Here is an 18,234-nt window from a genome sequence, read left to right as displayed (position 1 = left end):
CATAGTAAGCGCTCAGTAAACACTACTGAATGAATATTACGATGCCGGGAGAAGCGGCAGGTCCGAGTGGAGAGAGGACAGGCCCGGGAGTCAGAAGGACTTGGGTTCTAATCCCGGCTCTGCCGCTTGCCTGCTGTGTGACATTACGCAAGTTACCTCCTTCTCTGTGCCTCAGGTATCCCATCTGTAAGATAATTATAACCACGATTAATTGCGGTATCTGTGAAGCGCCTACTAGGTGGCGGGCACCGTACTAAGCCCCAGGGTGGATCCCGGCCAATCAGGCCAGACCCAGTCCAACGGGGGTTAAGACTGTGAGCCCCACGTGGGACGTGAACTGTGTCCAACTCGATTAGCTTTGTATCTGCCCCAGGGCTCAATACAGTGCCCGGCACAGAGTAAGCGCTTACCAAATACCGCTTTTAAAAGAACGGTCGCTTCCTTGGGAGGTGGGGCAGAGGAAGGTGAGGCCAACTTGCAATGGGAAATCTGAAGGCCGGGAAGGACAATGCCCCATTCGGTCCTGGGGATTCAGAAAGGATTCTGAAATTTAATTTTATTCATAGGACAAAAGGGCCGGGGGCGGAGCAAACCCCCGAATCCTGGGGCAAGAGGCCAAGCCGGGGGCTGGGGCTCTGGGCCTCGGAGCCTCCTGGGCAGACCCGGATGCCCTCAATTCTTCGGCTTCTTCTTGCTGGCCTTGAGCTTGGCCTCGATCAGGTTCTTGCCCTGCCTTTTGATTTCCTCCCGGGTCGGGACGTAGTAGTCCTCCATGTCGGCGTAATTGAAGGTCTCTGGACAAGAGAGGTGAGGGTGGGAGAGGGAGCCGTGAGGGAGGCGGGAGGTAGCTTCGGGCCAAGGGGCTTTGGGAGGGTGACTCGTCCCCGACCTCCCTGCCTCCAGCCTCTCCCTTCTCCTGTCCTTCGCTCTGCCGGCCCCGTCATTTTTCTTGAAAAAAGCCTCTTTTGTGCACGTCTTCCCACTCTTCGAAAACCTCCAGTGGTCGCCCACCCACCTCCGCTTCCAACGGAAGCTCCTTACCAAGGGCTTTAGGGCACTCAGTCGGTTCTCTCCCTCCTACCTCACCTCGTTTTGCTTCTCCAACACTAACCTACTCGCTGGGCTTCATCTCCTCTCACCCTTGACCTCTTGCTCACTGGCCGCTGCCCGCCTCGACCTCCCTCCCTCATCCATTCGTTCATTCTGTCGTGTCTCTGGAGCGCTAACAGTGTGCAGAGCACTGTACTAAGCACTTGAGAGAGTACGAGAAGCAGCGTGGCTTAGTGGAAAGAGGGAGAGGGAGTCAGAGGGCGAGGGTTCTAATCCCCGCTCGGCCACTTGTCTGCCGTGTGGCAAGCCGCTTCCCTCCTCTGTGCCCCAGCGACCTCATTTGAAAAACGAGGTGAAGACTGTGAGCCCCACGGGGGACAACCTGCTTACCTCGTATCTACCCCAGTTCTTAGAACAGTGCTTGGCAGGTAGCGCTTAACAAAAAACCTCATTATTATTACAACACAACAATTAAGAGACACATTCCCTACCCACGGTGAGCTTACAGTCCCCCTCGATAGCCAGAAGACCGGTGTGCCCGGGGGCCACGGCCATGGTTTTGACAGTGGACCCTGAACGCGAGGAGCCTGAGATTCTGCTCCTCCCCTTGCAGAAGTCGCATCGCCTCCCAGGAAGCCTTCCGTGACTAATGTCTCATCTCCCCACCCTATTTCCCTCCCAACTGTGTCCCCTATTCCCTTGAGTCTGTACTCCGTGGCACTTTTTTTAACGGCCTCCATTCAGCGTTTACAATATGGCAGGCACCCTGCTAAGCGACGGGGGAGATAATAATAATGTTGGTATTTGTTAAGCGCTTACTTTGTGCCGAGCACTGTTCTAAGCGCTGGGGTAGACACAGGGGAATCAGGTTGTCCCACGTGGGGCTCACAGTCTTAATCCCCATTTTACAGATGAGGTAACTGAGGCACAGAGAAGTTAAGTGACTTGCCCAAAGTCACACAGCTGACAAGTGGCCGAGCTGGGATTCGAACCCATGACCTCTGACTCCAAAGCCCGTGCTCTTTCCACTGAGCCACGCTGCTTCTCGCACTCTCTCAAGTGCTTAGTACAGTGCTCTGCAAAGCCGATAGGGTCGGGCACGGTCCGCGGCCAGTGCGGGGGCTCACCGTCTTGATCCCCATTTGACAGATGAGGCCTGGAGGAGGGAAGTGACTTGCCCAAGGTCACAGAGCACGCACGTGGAGGAGCCTGGATGCGAACCCGGGACCTGCGGCCTCCCAGGCCCGTGCTCTATCCACTACGTCGTGCTGCTCTAGACTGGGAGCCCGTTGTGGGCAGGGAACGTGTCCGTTTATGGTCGAGTCGTCCTCGACTTAGTACTCCTTAGTACAGCGCTCTGCACACCGTTAGCGCTCAATAAATCCGATTGACTGAATGGATGACCCAGCCTCTACCTTGCTTCCTTTCCAAGGAGGCGGTGGGGGATGGCACTTGATGTCAGGGGGGCGATCGGACTCTGAAAGCCCCCACCCTCCCGCCCCTGGGGCGCCCACCTGTTATTTCAGTGTCCTGATCTTCGAAAGGAACCTTCCTGTTCAGCTTGTCCTCTTGGGCCAACTTTTCTAGGACGTGTTTCACCTGCGTAAGAAACTGCAGAAGTCACTTCAGCTCTGAGCCCGGGGTCTGGGGAGAGGCAGTTGACCCCGGGACCACTACCCCTGGCCAAGGGGCCGGTGGGGACCGCCCTCCACCCGCCCCTCCGGCCCTAACATGCCACCTTTTCAACCTCCTCCGGGGGGACGTCTTTAGACACGCTGACCAGATGGACGAGTTTCCTCTGACAGAATTCCAGCTTTTTGAATGTGTCTTTGAAGTCAGTCGGGACATCCTCCTGGAGGCCGAGAAGTGGGTGTGAACTTTGACCCCCCACCCAAGCCGGTGGGCTCCCTCCTTGACCCCCCCACCCCCGACCCCTCACGATCACCCCAACTTCCCTTTAAGCCCTTGATCTTCAACCCATCCTCTGCCCCACGGCGCTTATGCACGTAGCCGTAATCTATTTTAATATCCGTCTCCTCGCGTAGACTCCAAGCTCCTCGCGGACAGGAAACGTATCTACCGACTCGTCTTCTCCCACGTGCTTAGTGCAGTGCTCTGCACGCAATGTCTGCCCTGTGGCCTGGGGCCAGTCACTTGACTTCGCTGGGCCTAGTCACCTCGTCTGTAAAAGGGGATCGAGGCCGTGAGCCCCACTTGGGATGAGGGACCGTGTCCAACCCGATTTGCTTATATCCATCCCAGCGTTTAGTACGGTGTCCGGCACATGGTACGCCTTTAATAATACCATGATTATCAATAAACGCTCAATAAATATCACCGCCTTATTGACCGACCGACTGAGCTTCTCCACTCAAGTCCATCCTCTTTCAGATGAGAAACAGGGCGGGCTAGCGGAAGGGGCCTGGGCCTGGGAATTAGAAGACCTGGGTTCTAATACCAGCCCAGCCATGCGTCGGTTGGATGACCTTGGGCAAGTCACTTCATTTTCCTGTGCCTCACTGGCAAAATCGGGATTCAATACCTATTCTTGCCCCTAATGTGGGACGTGGTCACCTTTCATCTACCTCAGTGCTCAGAACAGTGTTTGATATGAAATAAGTGCTTAGGGGTCACCACAGTTCGTCTTCTCCTTCCTCTTCTTCCTCCTCGTCTTCCCAATCCCCTCTCCCCCTCCCACCTCACCTCGCTGCTCTCCCACTCCAACCCAGGCCTCACATTTTCCTCCTCTAAAGCCAACCTTTTTACTGTCCCTCTATCTTGTCTATCTCGCCACCGGTCACTCGCTCACGTCCCGCCTCTGGCCCGGAACGCCCTCCCTCCTCATATCTGACCGACAGTGACTCTCGCCTCCTTCCAAGCCTTACCGAAGGCCCATCTCCTCCGGGAGGCCTTCCCTGACTGCGCCCTCCTTTCCTCTTCTCCCACTCTTTCCACGTCGCCCTGACTCGCTCCCTCTCTCCATCCCTCCTCCCAGCCCCCCACCACTTACGCCCATATGTATCATTTATTTATTTCTATTGATGTCTGTCTCCCCCTCTAGTCTGTAAGCTTCTTGTGGGCAGGGAACTGTCTGTTTAATCTTACATTGAACTCTCCCAAATGCTTAGTACGGCGCTCTGCACACGGTAAGTGCTCAATACATAAGACTCACTCCTCCTCCTCCTCTTTCTCCATAATAATAATGACGCTATTTGTTAAGCGCTTACTATATACCAAGCACTGTCCTAAGCATCCTCCCTTTGAGGACTAGAGGGAGAAGTAAGGGGGAAACAGTGTGGTCTAGTGGAAGGAAACCCGGGCCTGGGAGGCACGGGATCTGGGTTCTAATCCCAGTTCCGCCACTTGCCTACTTGGGGCAAGTAATAGTAACAATCGGTATCTGTTAAGGGCTTACCCCGAGTCGAATACTGTCCTGAGTGCTGGTGGAGGGACGAGTTAATTAGGTTAGAAACTGTCCCTGCCCTGCAAGGGATTCACAAATTGAAATACACGGGGCAAGCTCTTCGTATGTGTCAAGCAGGGTACTAAGCCCTGGTGTAGATACAAGATGATGAGAGGGCTCACCGGTCTAAGTAGGAGGGCAAACAGGTCCTGAGTCCCCATTTTGCAGATGAGGAAACTAAGGCGCAGTGACGTGAAGCGACTCGCCCACCGTCACCCAGCAGACGAGCGGCAGAGCGGGGATTAGAACCCAAGGCCCTCTGACCCGCAGACCCGGGCTTTTTCTCTAAATCACTTCTCCGCTTCAGTTATCCCGACTCTACCCCAGCGTGGAGCACAGTGTCCGACACGCAGCGAGCGCCATCTACCATCTCTGACCCTTCGGCCACCCGCGTCCCCGCTGGCCCAGGGGGAGATGCGTGCCGGCCCTCCGCTCGGGGGCACGTTCCCTTCGCAGCCCACTGGTTCCCCCAAAACAGCCGGGGCGGGGCGGGAGTGGGGGGGGTCTCTGACGAGCGGCCTCACCTCTCCGGGCACCGAGATGCTGCACAGGCGCATGAAGAGATTGTCGATACCATTCTGGACGGTCAGCATCAACTCCTGGTTCTTCTCCACGCTGCGGCTGGCCTGTTGTCGTCTGGCTTCTTCCGCCTCCAACTTCTGCTTCAGCTGCTCTTCCATCTGTTTGTACCTGGCAGGCCGCCGCGGGGGAGCGAGACGATTATAAGGGCACCGACGATGGTGCTGATGATGATGACGGCATTCGTTAGGCGCTTACTGTGTGCCAGGCACTGTTCTGAGCGCTGGCGTGGATACAAGGTAATCAGGTTGTCCCACGTGGGGCTCAGTCTTAATCCTCATTTTCCAGGTGAGGTCACTGAGGCCCCGAGAAGTGAAGTGACTTGCCCAAAGTCACACAGCTGACAAGCGGCGGAGCCGGGATTGGAACCCAGATCCTCTGACTCCCGGGCCCGGCTTCTTTCATTAAGCCATCTGTTCCAAGCGCTTAGGTAACGTGTCTCTTCACAATTAACGCGCACAATAAATACCCTTGACTGGTTGTTCTTGTGGCCCCCAAATGGGTACCATGACAATCCAAACTTTAGGGGTGGCCGGTTCCAGGTCCGATGGCCGTGGGCATGGGGTCCAGGAGGCAGGGGGGGACCCGATCCTGGCCCCTGGGTGGCCCCATAATAATAATAATAGCAATAATATAACTGCGGCATCTGTTTAAGCATTACTATGTGCCAGGCACTCATCTAGGCGCTGGAGTAGATGCAAGATCAATCGGGTTTGATACAGTCCCTGTCCCACATAGAGCTCCCAGTCTTACTGCCGTTTTCCAGATGAGGGAACTGAGGCCCAGAGAATGAAGTTGAAATGGCCCGAAATCACACAGCAGGCAAGTGCGGAGATGGGATTAGAACGCAGTTCCTCCCAGACTCCCCGGGCCCCGGGCTCTATTTATTGAGACCCTGAGCCCCACGTGGGGACAGTGTCCAACCCGATTTCTTGAATCTACCCCCAGTGGCTCAGTACGGGGGCCCGGCACACGGTAAGCGCTTGATCAATATCACATAATAAGAATTATTATTATATTACTACCCACTTGGCCACGCTGCTTCTCCAGGCAAACCTCCACCAGGACCCTTTCCGTCAGCGCGCGGCGATCCTGAGCAGCCGGCCGTAGTACCTGATGGAGCTGGAGTCTGGTGTATTTGAGTTCTGTCCGCTCCCAAATCCAGTTGTGCAGCAATGCCTTCAGCTCCTTCCGCTTCTGCTCGCACTCCGCTATCTGTTGTACCAGCTTCTCCTCGGTTACCTTCTGGGGCCTGGAACTCCCGGTGATATCCTGCCCCCCGGGGGGAACATGAGGCGGGCGGGCCTGACTCCATTCGGGTCCGCTCCTCTAGTTTCCTCTTTCCAAAACCGCCCTCGCCGTCGGCTTTAAAGCCGTCCATCCCCTGGTCCCCTCCTACCTCACCTTCCTTCTCTCCTGTGGCATCCCAGCCCGCACGCTCCGCTCCTCTGGTGCCGCTAACCTTGTCGCTGGGCCTCCATCTCTTCCGTCGCGCCACCGACCCCCAGGCCCACTCCTACCTCTGGCCTGGAACGCCCTCCCTCCTCAAATCCCCCAGACAACCACTCCCCAACCCCGCCGCCCTTCAAAGCCTTATCAAAGGCCCATCTCCTCCAGGAGGCCTTCCCAAACTAAGCCCTACTTTTCCTCATCTCCCACTCCCTTCTGCGTCACCCGGACTCGCTCCCTTTCCTCTTCCCCCCACCTCCCGGCCCCAACAGCCCTCGGGTCCATCTCCGGCATTTTATTTCATTATATTGACGTCTACCTCCCCCACTCTAGACTGTGAGCCCGTTGCGGGCAGGGAAAGTGACTGTTTACTGATGTATTCTCTTCATTTGTTCCTTCGATCGTATCTATTGAGCGCCTACTGCATGTACAGCACTGTCCTAAGCGCTTGGAAAATACAAGTCGGCCGCAGATAGAGACAATCCCTACCCAACAACGGGTCTAGAAGGAGGGAGATGGGCAAAAGAACGACTCCCGAGCGCTTAGTACAGTGTTCTGCACACAGCTAGAGCTCGGTAAATTCGATCGATGAATGAATGAATGAATGACACCCACCCCAGCCAGTTCAAGTCCCTGCTGGGCAGAAAAGCCAGCTCTTCCAAAATAGTCACATCGACCGTGGTATTTGTAAAGCGCTCACTATGTGACAAGCACTGTGCTAAGGCTTGTCGGGGGGGGATATAAAATAATCTCTATCCACACGTGGGACTCACAGTTTAAGGGGGAAGGAGAACAGGTCCTTTAGACGGTGAGCTTGTTGTGGGCCGGGAATGTATCTGTTATATTGTACGCTCCTAAGCGTTTAGTACAGTGTTCTGCACATGGTAGGCACTCAGTAAATATGTCTGACTGACAGATACAACTGACTGACTGACGGGTAATTCATCCCCATCTGATAGATGAGGTAACTGAGGCACAGAGAGGTTAACAATAATTAATAATGATTACGGTATCCGTTAGGTGCTCCTGAGCACCGTTCTAAGCACTGGGGTAGATACAAGGCAATCGGGTTGGACGTAGTCCTCGTCCCACGTGGGGTTCAGAGTCCTCATCCCCATTTTACAGATGAAGTAACTGAGGCCCAGAGAAGTAAAGTGACTTGCCCGAGGTCACCTGGCAGACAGGTGATGGAGCCAGGATTAGAACCCAGGTCCTCTGAGTCTTGGCGTGGACAAGATGAGTGATTTGCCCAAGGTCACCCAGGAAGCAGAAGGGGGAACTGGGATTAGAACCCAGGTCCTCTGACTCCCAGCCCAGGCTCTCCCTTCACTTCTCTGCGCCTCAGTTACCTCAACTGTAAAATGGGGATGAAGCCGGTGAGCCCCACGTAGGACAGGGACCGTGTCCAACCTGATGACCTTGTATCTACCCCAGTGTTTCAAACGATGTTTGGCACAGAGTAAGTGCTTGATGAATACCATCATTTTTACTGTTATTCTCCTGCTCTCCTCCTCCTCTCCGCCTCCCTGCCTCGAGGAGCTCTTTCCCCCCACACGGTTGATGGCCCCCGGTCCCTGGAGATAATCAGAGGCTGAGAAGCCCAGCTCCCCGCCTCTCCCTTCGCGACCTCTTCCCTTCTCTCACCCTGCCGGCCTCAATCCACATAATTAACCACCCCTAATTCTCCTCTGTGGCTCCGGACCTCCCAGGTTCTTGAGCTGTGAAGCCAGTGGCCTTACCCAGACGTTTTGAACACTGGTACAGCGGTCTTGACCTTTTCCACTTCAGAAATAATCTGGGCTTCATATTCCATCTGGGATTTGGAAGGTTCCGGGTTCTTTCCTGGGTGCGAAAGAGAGGAATGAGTGGGAGAGAGAGAGAGGGAGAGGGAGCGTGTTGGGGGAGAGGCGAGAAGAGAAAAACAGAGGAGAGAGGGGGAGAGACAGGAAAGACAGAGAGGAGAGAAGCAGAGAGACAGAAAGACGGGGAGAGCTCGAGCCGGGGGAGAGAATGGAGAGAAAAACTGGGTGATCTGACAAGGAATGAGGCTGGGGGAAACGGTAGTTCACACACGAGCAGCTCCCTGGAATTCTCTCCGTGATTTCGCCTTTGATATGGACCCAAAATAGCTAGGGGAATTCGTAGGGGGAGATCTAATAAGAATAACAACTGGGCTTATTATGTGTCAAGCACTGCACCGAACACTGGGAGAGAGACACAAAGTAATCAGATCGGACACGGCCCCTTCCCCGCTTGGGGCTCACCGCCTAAGAGGGAGGGAGAACGGAGAACTTGGCCCCCTTTTTACAAACTAGGAAACCGAGGCACAGAGGAATTAAGTGACTTGCCCAAGGTGACCAGAGCCTCCCAAGCTCTAGGATAGTCCAGCAGATTGGAGGCCTCAAACCTGGACGCTCTGGATCGATGAATCGATCGATGGTATTCATCGACGGTTTACTCCGTGCGGAGCGCCATGCTAAGCGCATGGGAGAGGACGGCACAACCGAGTCGGTAGACGCATTCGCTGCCCACAGGGAGCTTCCAATCTAGAGGCACGCCGGGCTTCTGAGGTGACCTTTTGGCTCGGGGTGGAACCAGATCCCTTTCCGTTCCGCGGGGCGGAAAATGGTTTCCGTCGGTGGGAAATTTGTGGGGGGGGACAAGAGGAGGCGGGGGATTGATAGCCAGTCCTTGCTTAGTCCCTCACTTTAAAAATCTGGAAGAGGAGGGGAATTGAGGAATTTCCTGCTATCTCATCCGTAAAATGGGGATTGAGGCGGCGAGCCCCATGTGGGACAGGGACCGTGTCCAACCCGATTTGCTTGTGTCCACCCCAGTGCTTAGTACGGTAACTGGCACGCAGTAAGCGCTCAACAAACACCACAGTTATTATAGGAACCCAGAGATCCAGAAATAAGGTGGCCAGGGTCACCCAGTTTTATAGGGGACAAGTGGGCCAGCCCAGTTCTTTAGTTTGGGCACCCAGGCCCGCGACTGCTGCCAAGTCCCGGAGCTTGGACGCTGCCCCAGATTTCACAATGACCCATGAGGGCAACACCAAGGTTCTGGAAAAAGCTGGGGGGGTTCTTGGGTACCCCTGAAGAGACTCTCTAGGATCACGGGGAGCTCGGGTACTTCAGAGAAAAGGTTCTCCTAACATCGTCTCATTACACCGCGTGCCCGGGATATGAGTGTCACATCAGGCAGGGGTGACCCCTTAACCAATTAGCGGCCTCTCCTTTCTAGCCAGAAGCCGCCACGCCCCGGGCTCCGTCCCCGAATACCACGGCCGAGGACGACGGGAGGATCCCCAAGTGATTACATCCAGGAGACGCGGGAGGACCCCCAACGAAAGTAGCTACTTTTAGGAAAGCAAGCGATGCCCCCCATCCCCTCTGGCACCTCCCCCATCACCGGCAGAGAGCAATCCCACACCCGCTTCCCAGAGACCACCGTCGGGTTGACCCGTGAGACCCGGAGCAGTTGGGGAAGCCGGTGGAGTGCGGAGATGGACGACGATAACAAAGATAATCATGGCATTCGTCAAGCGCTTACCGTGTGCCGGGCGCCGCACTGAGCGCTGGGGTAGATAGGAGCGAATCGGGTTGGACGCAGTCCCTGTCCCCCGTGGGGCTCACAGTCTCCGTCCCCATTTCACAGATGAGGGTACCGAGGGACATGTGGCTCAGACAAGTGGCGGAGCCGGGATTAGAACCCAGCACCTTCCGACCCCCAGGATCATCTCCCACGGTCGGCGACCCTTCCCGACACCCAACCCCCGGGCTTAACCGCCCCCTCCCCGCTCCGCGGAGAACCAATCCCGGGGAGACGTAGGGGATTCACCTTTGGTAAGATCCTCGCCAAGAAACGAGAAGTCAGTATCTCTCCTGGACTGCTGGAGGAAAATGCAGAAGAGCCACCCGGGCTGTTGTGAGGTCCACCCTCCGGCGACGGTTCCCGAACCACGTTCCCATTCCCCCCGCCCTCCTCCGGATCCGGCCCGACCGTCCCGGTTGACTTTGGGCTGGGAGGGGGACTCTCCCCGGGTCTCCCAGCCTGGGGTCTCACCTGCCGGTGGCGATCGCCGGTGTCTCTCACCCAGGCCTTGTCAACCTGCTTCTTCTGGGCGTTCAGCTGGCTTTCCTGAGCCTCGTGCTCCGCGATGAGAGCCGTCTCCGCTTTGGCCGCATCCAACTGTGGGGCAACGGGAACGGGAGAAGGCGGGGCGACAGAGGCGTATAAAGGGGGGCGGACGGACCCGGGCCACCGGGAAGCTCCTGGAGTCCTGAACGGCGCGAGGCAACGAGCGTAGGAGCCGGCGGAGACGTACGGGAAAATGGCCCCTCGCCCCGGAAGGCGGGAAAGGGGGAAGGGGACGTGTGCGCGTCCCTGTGTGCGTTTGCGTGCGTGCGGCTCGGGGACGAGGTTGAGACGGTGGACTCTAACCCAACGGGATGCGCCCGGGGGGGTTCTGACCTTGGTCACCTCCGTGATCTCGATGGTCTCCTGGGCCATCTGGGTCATGTCTTGAAGTGCACTCTGGTAGGCGCCCACCATGTTCGCCATGTTGCTCAGCTTGGAAGGGTAGCTGGCCAGTTCCTGAGAGAAAGCAGAGGGTGGCATAGACACGGGGGGCAGACCGGCCTTTAGGCGGCAAAGGGGGTGGGCAAAGCCATCAACAGCAATTGGCCCTCTCTAGCTCTTCTGCGTCGCCCTAACTTTATAATGATAATAATATTGTTGGTATTTATTAAGCGCTTACTATGTGCAGAGCACTGTTCTAAGCGCTGGGGTAGACACGGGGTCATCAGGTTGTCCCGCGTGAGGCTCACGGTCTTCTTCCCCATTTTCCAGATGAGGGAACTGAGGTCCAGAGAAGTGAAGGGACTTGCCCACGGCCACCCAGCTGACAAGTGGCAGAGCTGGGATTCGAACCCCTGACCTCTGACTCCCAAGCCCGGGCTCTTTCCACTGAGCCACGCTGCTTCATCCCCCCCTCCCAGCCTCACAGCACGGGCCGGGAAGCGGCGCGGCCGAGCGGCAGAAAGGCGCAGGCCTGGGAGTCCGAGGACGCGGATCCTAATGCCAGCTCCGCCACTTGTCCGCTGGGTGACCTTGGGCGGGTCGCTTCACTTCCTCAGTTATCTCATCAGTAAAATGGGGACGAAGACCGTGAGCCCCATGGGGGCCAGGGACTGGGTCCAACCAGATGACCCTTGTATTCACCCCCGGGCTTAGAACGGTGCCTGGCACATACTAAGGGCTTAACAAATACCAGTTTCATTATTACATCTGTAATTTACTCATTAATGTCTGTCTACCCCTCCGGACTGCAGGCTCGTGGCGGGCAGGGAATGTGACTGGTTATTGCTCCCAAGCGCTTAGAACGGTGCTTTGAACACAGCAAGCGCTCAATAAATACGATTGAATGAATGAAAGGGGCTGGCTCCGACCCGATTGGACTGTGACGACCCCAAGACTGAAGCCTGTTTGTATTTTTTTATGGTATTTGTTAAACCCCCCACGACGCTATTGACGCCTGCCTAAATGCCTTATTTTGTTGTACTTTCCAAGCGCTTAGTGCAGTGCTCTGCACACAGTAAGCGCCTGCTGTGCCATCTCAGGCAGGTCGCTTCGCTTCTCTGGGACTCGCTTTCCTCAACTGCGGAATGGGGATTCAATACCTGTTCTCCCTCCTACTCGTACTGTGAGCTCCTCCACGCGGGACCTGACGATCTGGTATCTACCCCACGGGGTAATTTTTTAAGAAAATGTCATCCGTTAGGCACTTAACTTACTGTGTGCCAGGCACTGTACTAAACGCTGGGATAGGTACAAGCTACTGGGGTTGGGGTATGCCCATGGTGGGGCTCGCAGTCGAAGTAGAGGGAAAACAAGCATCGAATCCCCACTCGCAGATGGGAAAAGTGAGGGGCAGGGAAGCGAAATGACTTGCCCAGGGTCACCCAGCAGGCAAGGGGAGCAGTCAGGATTGGCACCCAGGATGGGGCACGGTCCGCCTCTCCTGTCCACCGAGGTGCCCCCAGCCGATCCAAAAGCCGTCCCCCTCCCTGGGCGTCGGAGTTCCGGGGCCGGGTGCTGCCGGCCTCCCCGGGGTGGAGAAACCCGGTGGCCCAGGAGGGAGAAGCCGAGGAAAACCTCACCTGTTTCAGGGATGCCAGAGAGTTTTCATACATCTGGTGGATGCTCTGGGCAGAGCTGCACTTCATCTCCATCTTCTCGATGCTGTTCTCCAGCTGGCGAATCCTCTGAGGGTGGAAGGAGGGGTGGGGGGTGGTGAGGGCCGTGGTCTGAAGGCCACCGGGGAGTGGGGCTGGGAAACGAAGGTGGGAATGTGGCCCGAAGGCCACAGGTGGAAGGAGGGGGCTGGGAAATGAAGAGGGAAGGGTACCCTGCCCGAGGGGCGTGACCCGAAGGCCGCAGGAAGGCCCCGGGAAAAGACGGCGGGAGCGGACGTGGCCGCGAGAGGCCACGGGCGAGGGCGGAGGCGGGGAAATGAAGGTGGGGCTGTGGCCTGGAGGCCACAGGCGGAGGGAGCGGGAAACGAAAATGGGGGCCATGGCCAGAGGGAGAGCGGGGAGGGGGGGCCGTCAGCGGCCCGGGGAGTCGTAAGGGGTCGGTGACGGTGGAGGGGGGAGGGAAGGGAGAGGGGACGGGGAGGCGGAAGGTGCGGGCCGGCTCGGGGGTCGCCGGTCGGGTCGCCGGGGCCCAGTCTCACTTGGTGCTGCAGCTCGGTCTCCTTGCTGGGCTCCTCCAGGCGTCGCAGCCTGAGCAGTTCCCGCTGCAGGTCTTCCAGCACCGCGGCCCGCCGCCGCAACAGATGAACCAGGGCGTCGTGCACCTTCACCCGGTCGTAGATATACTTCTGCAGTTTCTGCTGCACGCTCTGGCCCGCGGCGAGAAAGAGGGGTTGGCCCAGGGGTAGACCGCCAACCTGCCCGCCCCCCGCGCCTCTCCAGCTCTCTAAGGCCCCCCGGCACCCCTCCCCGGATGTCACCTCCATGGAAGTCTTGTTCGTGGCTAGTTTCAGCAGATGCTCTTCGCGAAAGGCCCAGGAGATGGACCTCTCATCATGCTGCGAGAGAGAGGAAGGACGGGGCCGGGGCCGGGGAGGGGCGGGGGAGACTCTGCTGTACTCTCCCGAACACTGACTACAGAGCTCTGATCGATAAATACCACTGATCGAAGGATTGGATGATTGACAGGCTCCAAGGCCTCACTCTACCCCACCCCACCCACTTAATCCAAGTCAACCCACGCTCGACAAACCCAGTACACACCACTCTCCGTGACCAGAATGCCCTCCCCGCCCCCCTTCACCAGACCGCGTCCCTTCCTTCCCTCCAAATGCCCCCTCTTCCTCCCTTAAAGCGTTCCAGACTAATCTCACCGGCCCTGGCCCCTTCGATCCCCGTCCCGCCCCCTGGCTTTTTTTGTATTTTATGGTATTTGTTAAGCACCGGTGTCGGGCGCTGTATTAAGCTCTGGGGTGGACACAGGCAAATGGGGTCGGACACAGTCCCCGTCCCACGTGGGGCTCAAGGTTTCGATCCCCGTTTTACAGACGAGGGAACCGAGGCCCAGAGAAGTGAAGCGATTTGCCCAAGGTCTACGGCAAACGGCGGAGCGGGGATTAGAACCCATGACCTTCTGACTGCCAGGTCCGGGCTCTATCCACGAGGGGTCGATGAATCTGTCAGTTTCTGGAGTTTGAGTTTCTACCGACTGCCCCTGGAGCTTATCCCGTTAAGGGCCGCTTCCTCCACTGGGTTGTAAATCCTGGGGGCAGAAACGGGTTCTTTCCTTTCTTCCGAGTTTATCCCGTTCACTTGTTTTGTTTCGTTGTCTGTCCCCCCCATTCTAGACCCCGAGTCCGTTGTCGGGTAGGGTTTGTCGCTATCGGTTGCCGAATTGTACTCTGCAAGCGCTTAGTACAGTGTTCTGCACACAGTAAGCGCTCGATAAATACGACTGAATGAATGAAGTGGCGTCTTCTACCGGGTTCTGCTGCCCTTAGTTAAGCTAATAAGGTTGCCCGGCGGATGGATAGGGGTTCAACGAGGGGACCCCCCGCCCAGGCTGGCCCGGCACAGGCTTGAGACCTCCCCCCGCCCCCCAAAATAATCCCGCTCGTGGTATTTGCTGAGTGCTTCGGGACAAGCGGCGTGGCTTAGCGGGTACAACACGGCCCCGGGAGTCAGAAGGGCCTGATCCCGGCTCCGCCGCTCGTCAGCCGGGTGCCGCTGGGCAAATGGTTTGAACTTCTCTGGGCCTCAGTGACCTCACCTGAAAAATGAAGAATAAGAGTGTGAACCCCATGTGGGCCAGGGACTGCGTCCACCTGGATTTGCTTGTATCCACCCCGGAGCTTAGTACGGCGCCTGGCACGTAGTAAGCGCTTACCAAATACCATCGTTATTATTATTACCGGGGTAGAGGCTGGATAACCGGGCCAGACACAGTCCCCGTCCTCCCGGGGCTCACTTAGGGAGAGGGAGAACCGTTACCGAGGAGCCCCGGCTTTTTCCAGTCAAGGTTCCATCCAGTTTTGGGGGGGAGGGGGGTCCCGTACCTTTCTGGCCATCTGCCATTCACGTGTCCGTTGCCGGATGCTGCCCCGCAGGAGGCCGACGGTATCCTTGTTCTGGTTCACTCGCTGCTTGGACGACTGGGTGTGTAGGACCCTGCCTTGCTCTAGAAACGGAACAGAGAGGGCACGGCGGGGGTGGCGGTTGGGGTTCGAGGCGGGCTTCGGCGGGTGGGGCTGCCCGGAGCCGCTGACCGGAATCCCCCATTCGTCCGTTCATACCGACCGAGCGCTTACTGCGCGCCGAGCACTGTACTAAGCGCCTGGGAGAGGACGACGTCACGATCGACGGATTCGTTCCCCGCCCACGACGAGCGGACAGTCGAAGCAGCCTAGCTCGGTAAAGGCCGACTCCCGCACTGTTTCTAGACAAACGGTCCAACTTGGCATCCCGGGGCGAACCGGCGGCCGTTGCCCGGTACTCACCCTGCAGGCGTATGATGGCTCGCAGTTCCTGGATTTGATCCCGAATGTCCTTTCCACCTTGCACCTTCATGGTGGCCTCCGCGCCGCCCGGCTCGCTCTCCTCCTCCTCCTCCTGCTGCGTCCCTCTGCGGAGTGCCATGGCAACAGCTCTCCTGTTCTCCGGTTGCTAGGGACTCTCTCTGATGCGCTCAACGGAAATGGGGGGGGGGGAGAAGGGGGGGAAGGGGGGAGGCGAAGGGGGGGAAGTGGGGGAGGCAAAGGGGGGGGAGACAAAGGAGATGGGGGGGGAGGGGGGGCAGTTAAGGACAAGGGTGATCTCTGCCCGTCCCCAAGGGGGCAGTTCCTCTCCCCCTGGGGTGGGGGGACACACATCTCGCGGAGACCCCGACAGGATCCTGCCCGAACGGGATTCTGAAAGGCCGAATCACGACCCCAGAGAATTGTCCAAGGGGCCACAGGGTCCGGGGGATTTTGTCTCCAGCCCGGGGTAACAGAGGGCTTGTTCTGAGGGCATCCGCGGTCCTCGCTGCGGACGGGGATCTCGGAGGGCCAGACCGCCTCGCCCTTCGACCCCAGTTCCGTGAGGACAGTTGGTCGCGTCTTCTTTCTCCACCGTGCTCTCCCGAGCGCTTAGTCCAGTGGTCCGCACACAGCCGGCGCTCAATCAGTACCGCGGATCGGCCGATTGAGCCCCTGTAACCCCGACTCTAGAACGGACGGGTCCTCGGGTATCTCTCATTTTACCGGAAGCTCACCGTGGGCGGGGAACGCGTCTACCGACTCTGTCGGTATCCGCTCCGCGCTCGCTGTGTGTCGAACACCGTTCGGCGCGTTAGAGTAGATCTAATCGGGTTGGACAACAGTCCCTGTCCCGCGTGGAGCTTCCAGTCTAGGTAGGAGGGAGAAAAGGAGAAATGAGGCACAGAAAAGTTGTGAGTCGCCTAAGGGGACACAGCAAGTGGTTGGCGGAGCGGGATTAGAACCCGGGTCCTCCGACTCCCAGGCCCGTGCTCTTTCTACGAGGCCACGCCGCTCCGTGTGTCCCACGTATCCCACGTGGGGTTCACGGTCTCGATCCCCAGGTAAGGGTCAAGAGCCGGGAAGAGCACGGGTCTGAGTCTCGGAGGACCCGGGTTCTAATCCCGGCTCCACCCCACGTCTGCTGAATGACCTCGGGCAAGTCACTTCGCTTCTCTGCGCCTCGGTTTCTTCAAGTGTAAAATCGGGACTCAAAACCTGTTCTCCCTCCTACTTAAGACCGTGAACCCTACGCGGGACGGAGACTGTGTCCGACTCGTACCCACCTCAGCGCTCCGAACAACGTTTGACACACAGGAAGCGCTCGACAAATACCGAAAAACGAACCAACCAACCATCAGAGGAGGGCGGGGGGGGAGGAGCGAGGGGGTCTTCCGTGAAGGAAAAGTGGTCAGGGGAGATTCGTTCATTCATTCAATCATATTTACGGAGCGATTAATGCGTGCAAAGCACTGTACGGAGCGCTCGGGAGAGTACAGTATAACAGACGCGTTCCTGCCCACAACGAGCTCACGGTCTAGAGGGGGAGACAGACATTAATATAAATAAATCGATAAATTACAGATATATACAGGTATATGTGCTGTGGGGATGGGAGGATGAATGAAGGAGACTCCCAGGCCCCCGCTCTATTCATTCATTCATTCAATAGTATTTATTGAGCGCTTACTACGTGCAGAGCACTGTACTAAGCGCTTGGAATGTACAAGTCGGCAACAGATAGAGACAGTCCCTGCCCTCTGATGGGCTTACAGTCTAATCAGGGGAGACGGGCAGACAAGAACAATGGCAATAAATAGAGTGAAGGGGAAGAACATCTCAGAAAAACAGTGGCAACTAAATAGAATCAGGGTGATGTACATCTCATTAAACAAAATAAATAGGGTGATAAAGATATACAGTGGAGCGGACGAGTACGGCGCTGAGGGGATGGGACGGGAGAGGGGGAGGAGGAGAGGGAAAAGGGGGAGAAGAGGGTTTAGCTGCGGAGAGGTGGGGGGGGGGTAGAGGGAGCAGAGGGAAAAAGGGGGGAGCTCAGTCTGGGAAGGCCTTTTGGAGGAGGTGAGTTTTAAGGAGGGATTTGAAGAGGGGAAGAGAATTAGATTGTCCTAGGTGAGGAGGGAGGGCGTTCCGGGACCGCGGGAGGACGCGGCCCGGGGGTCGACGGCGGGACGGGCGAGACCGAGGGACGGCGAGGAGGCGGACGGCGGAGGAGCGGAGCGTGCGGGGTGGGTGGCGGAAAGAGAGAGGGGAGGAGAGGTAGGAAGGGGCGAGGTGATGGACAGCCTGGAAGCCTAGAGTGAGGAGTTTTTGTTTGGAGCGGAGGTTGATGGGCAACCACTGGAGGTTTTCAAGAAGGGGAGTGACAGGCCCAGAGCGTTTCTGCAGGAAGATGAGCCGGACTCACCCCACTAGACCGCCCTGATTAGTTGTACCGAGCGCTTACTGTGTGCCGAGCACTATACAAATGGTTTGGGAGAGTATGTTATTACCGAGTTGCTAAACGTGAGTTCTCTGCCTAGAGGGCCAGAGTCTAGGGTTCAAGGTTCAATCCTGCATCTCCTTCTATTCTCCATCTAACGTTCAATCCCTTGGGAAGCTCATCCTCGCTCATACCTTA

At 57.3% G+C, this 18,234-nt stretch overlaps 2 protein-coding genes across 3 annotated transcripts; both read right to left on the bottom strand.

Annotated features, from left to right (window-relative positions):
- Positions 1 to 521: 521 nt before the first annotated feature.
- LOC114808693 (coiled-coil domain-containing protein 183-like) lies at positions 522 to 5,232 on the bottom strand. The gene is made up of 4 exons (XM_029056512.2): positions 5,038 to 5,232; positions 2,789 to 2,902; positions 2,565 to 2,649; positions 522 to 794 (listed from the first exon to the last, which is right to left on the bottom strand). The coding sequence occupies exons 1-4, from the start codon at positions 5,191 to 5,193 to the stop codon at positions 673 to 675; spliced, it is 477 nt and encodes a 158-aa protein (XP_028912345.1). The 5' UTR covers positions 5,194 to 5,232; the 3' UTR covers positions 522 to 672.
- Positions 5,233 to 8,261: 3,029 nt separating this feature from the next.
- Positions 8,262 to 15,754, bottom strand: LOC114808683 (coiled-coil domain-containing protein 183-like). Of its 2 annotated transcripts, none has more exons than XM_029056488.2 (9): positions 15,576 to 15,754; positions 15,135 to 15,256; positions 13,560 to 13,637; positions 13,281 to 13,448; positions 12,706 to 12,810; positions 11,018 to 11,140; positions 10,610 to 10,735; positions 10,385 to 10,436; positions 8,262 to 8,383 (listed from the first exon to the last, which is right to left on the bottom strand). In XM_029056488.2, exons 1-9 carry the CDS (start codon positions 15,712 to 15,714, stop codon positions 8,277 to 8,279), a joined length of 1,020 nt encoding a protein of 339 aa, XP_028912321.1. In that variant the 5' UTR covers positions 15,715 to 15,754; the 3' UTR covers positions 8,262 to 8,276. The 2 variants fall into 2 exon arrangements, with proteins under 2 accessions (XP_028912321.1, XP_028912323.1); XM_029056490.2 differs by having other exon boundaries at positions 10,385 to 10,433.
- Positions 15,755 to 18,234: the final 2,480 nt, after the last annotated feature.

The sequence above is a fragment of the Ornithorhynchus anatinus genome, chromosome Y3, assembly GCF_004115215.2.
Source record: "Ornithorhynchus anatinus isolate Pmale09 chromosome Y3, mOrnAna1.pri.v4, whole genome shotgun sequence".
In the NCBI taxonomy this organism is placed as follows: Eukaryota; Metazoa; Chordata; class Mammalia; order Monotremata; family Ornithorhynchidae; genus Ornithorhynchus; species Ornithorhynchus anatinus.
This window is presented reverse-complemented; position numbering and strand designations above follow the sequence as displayed.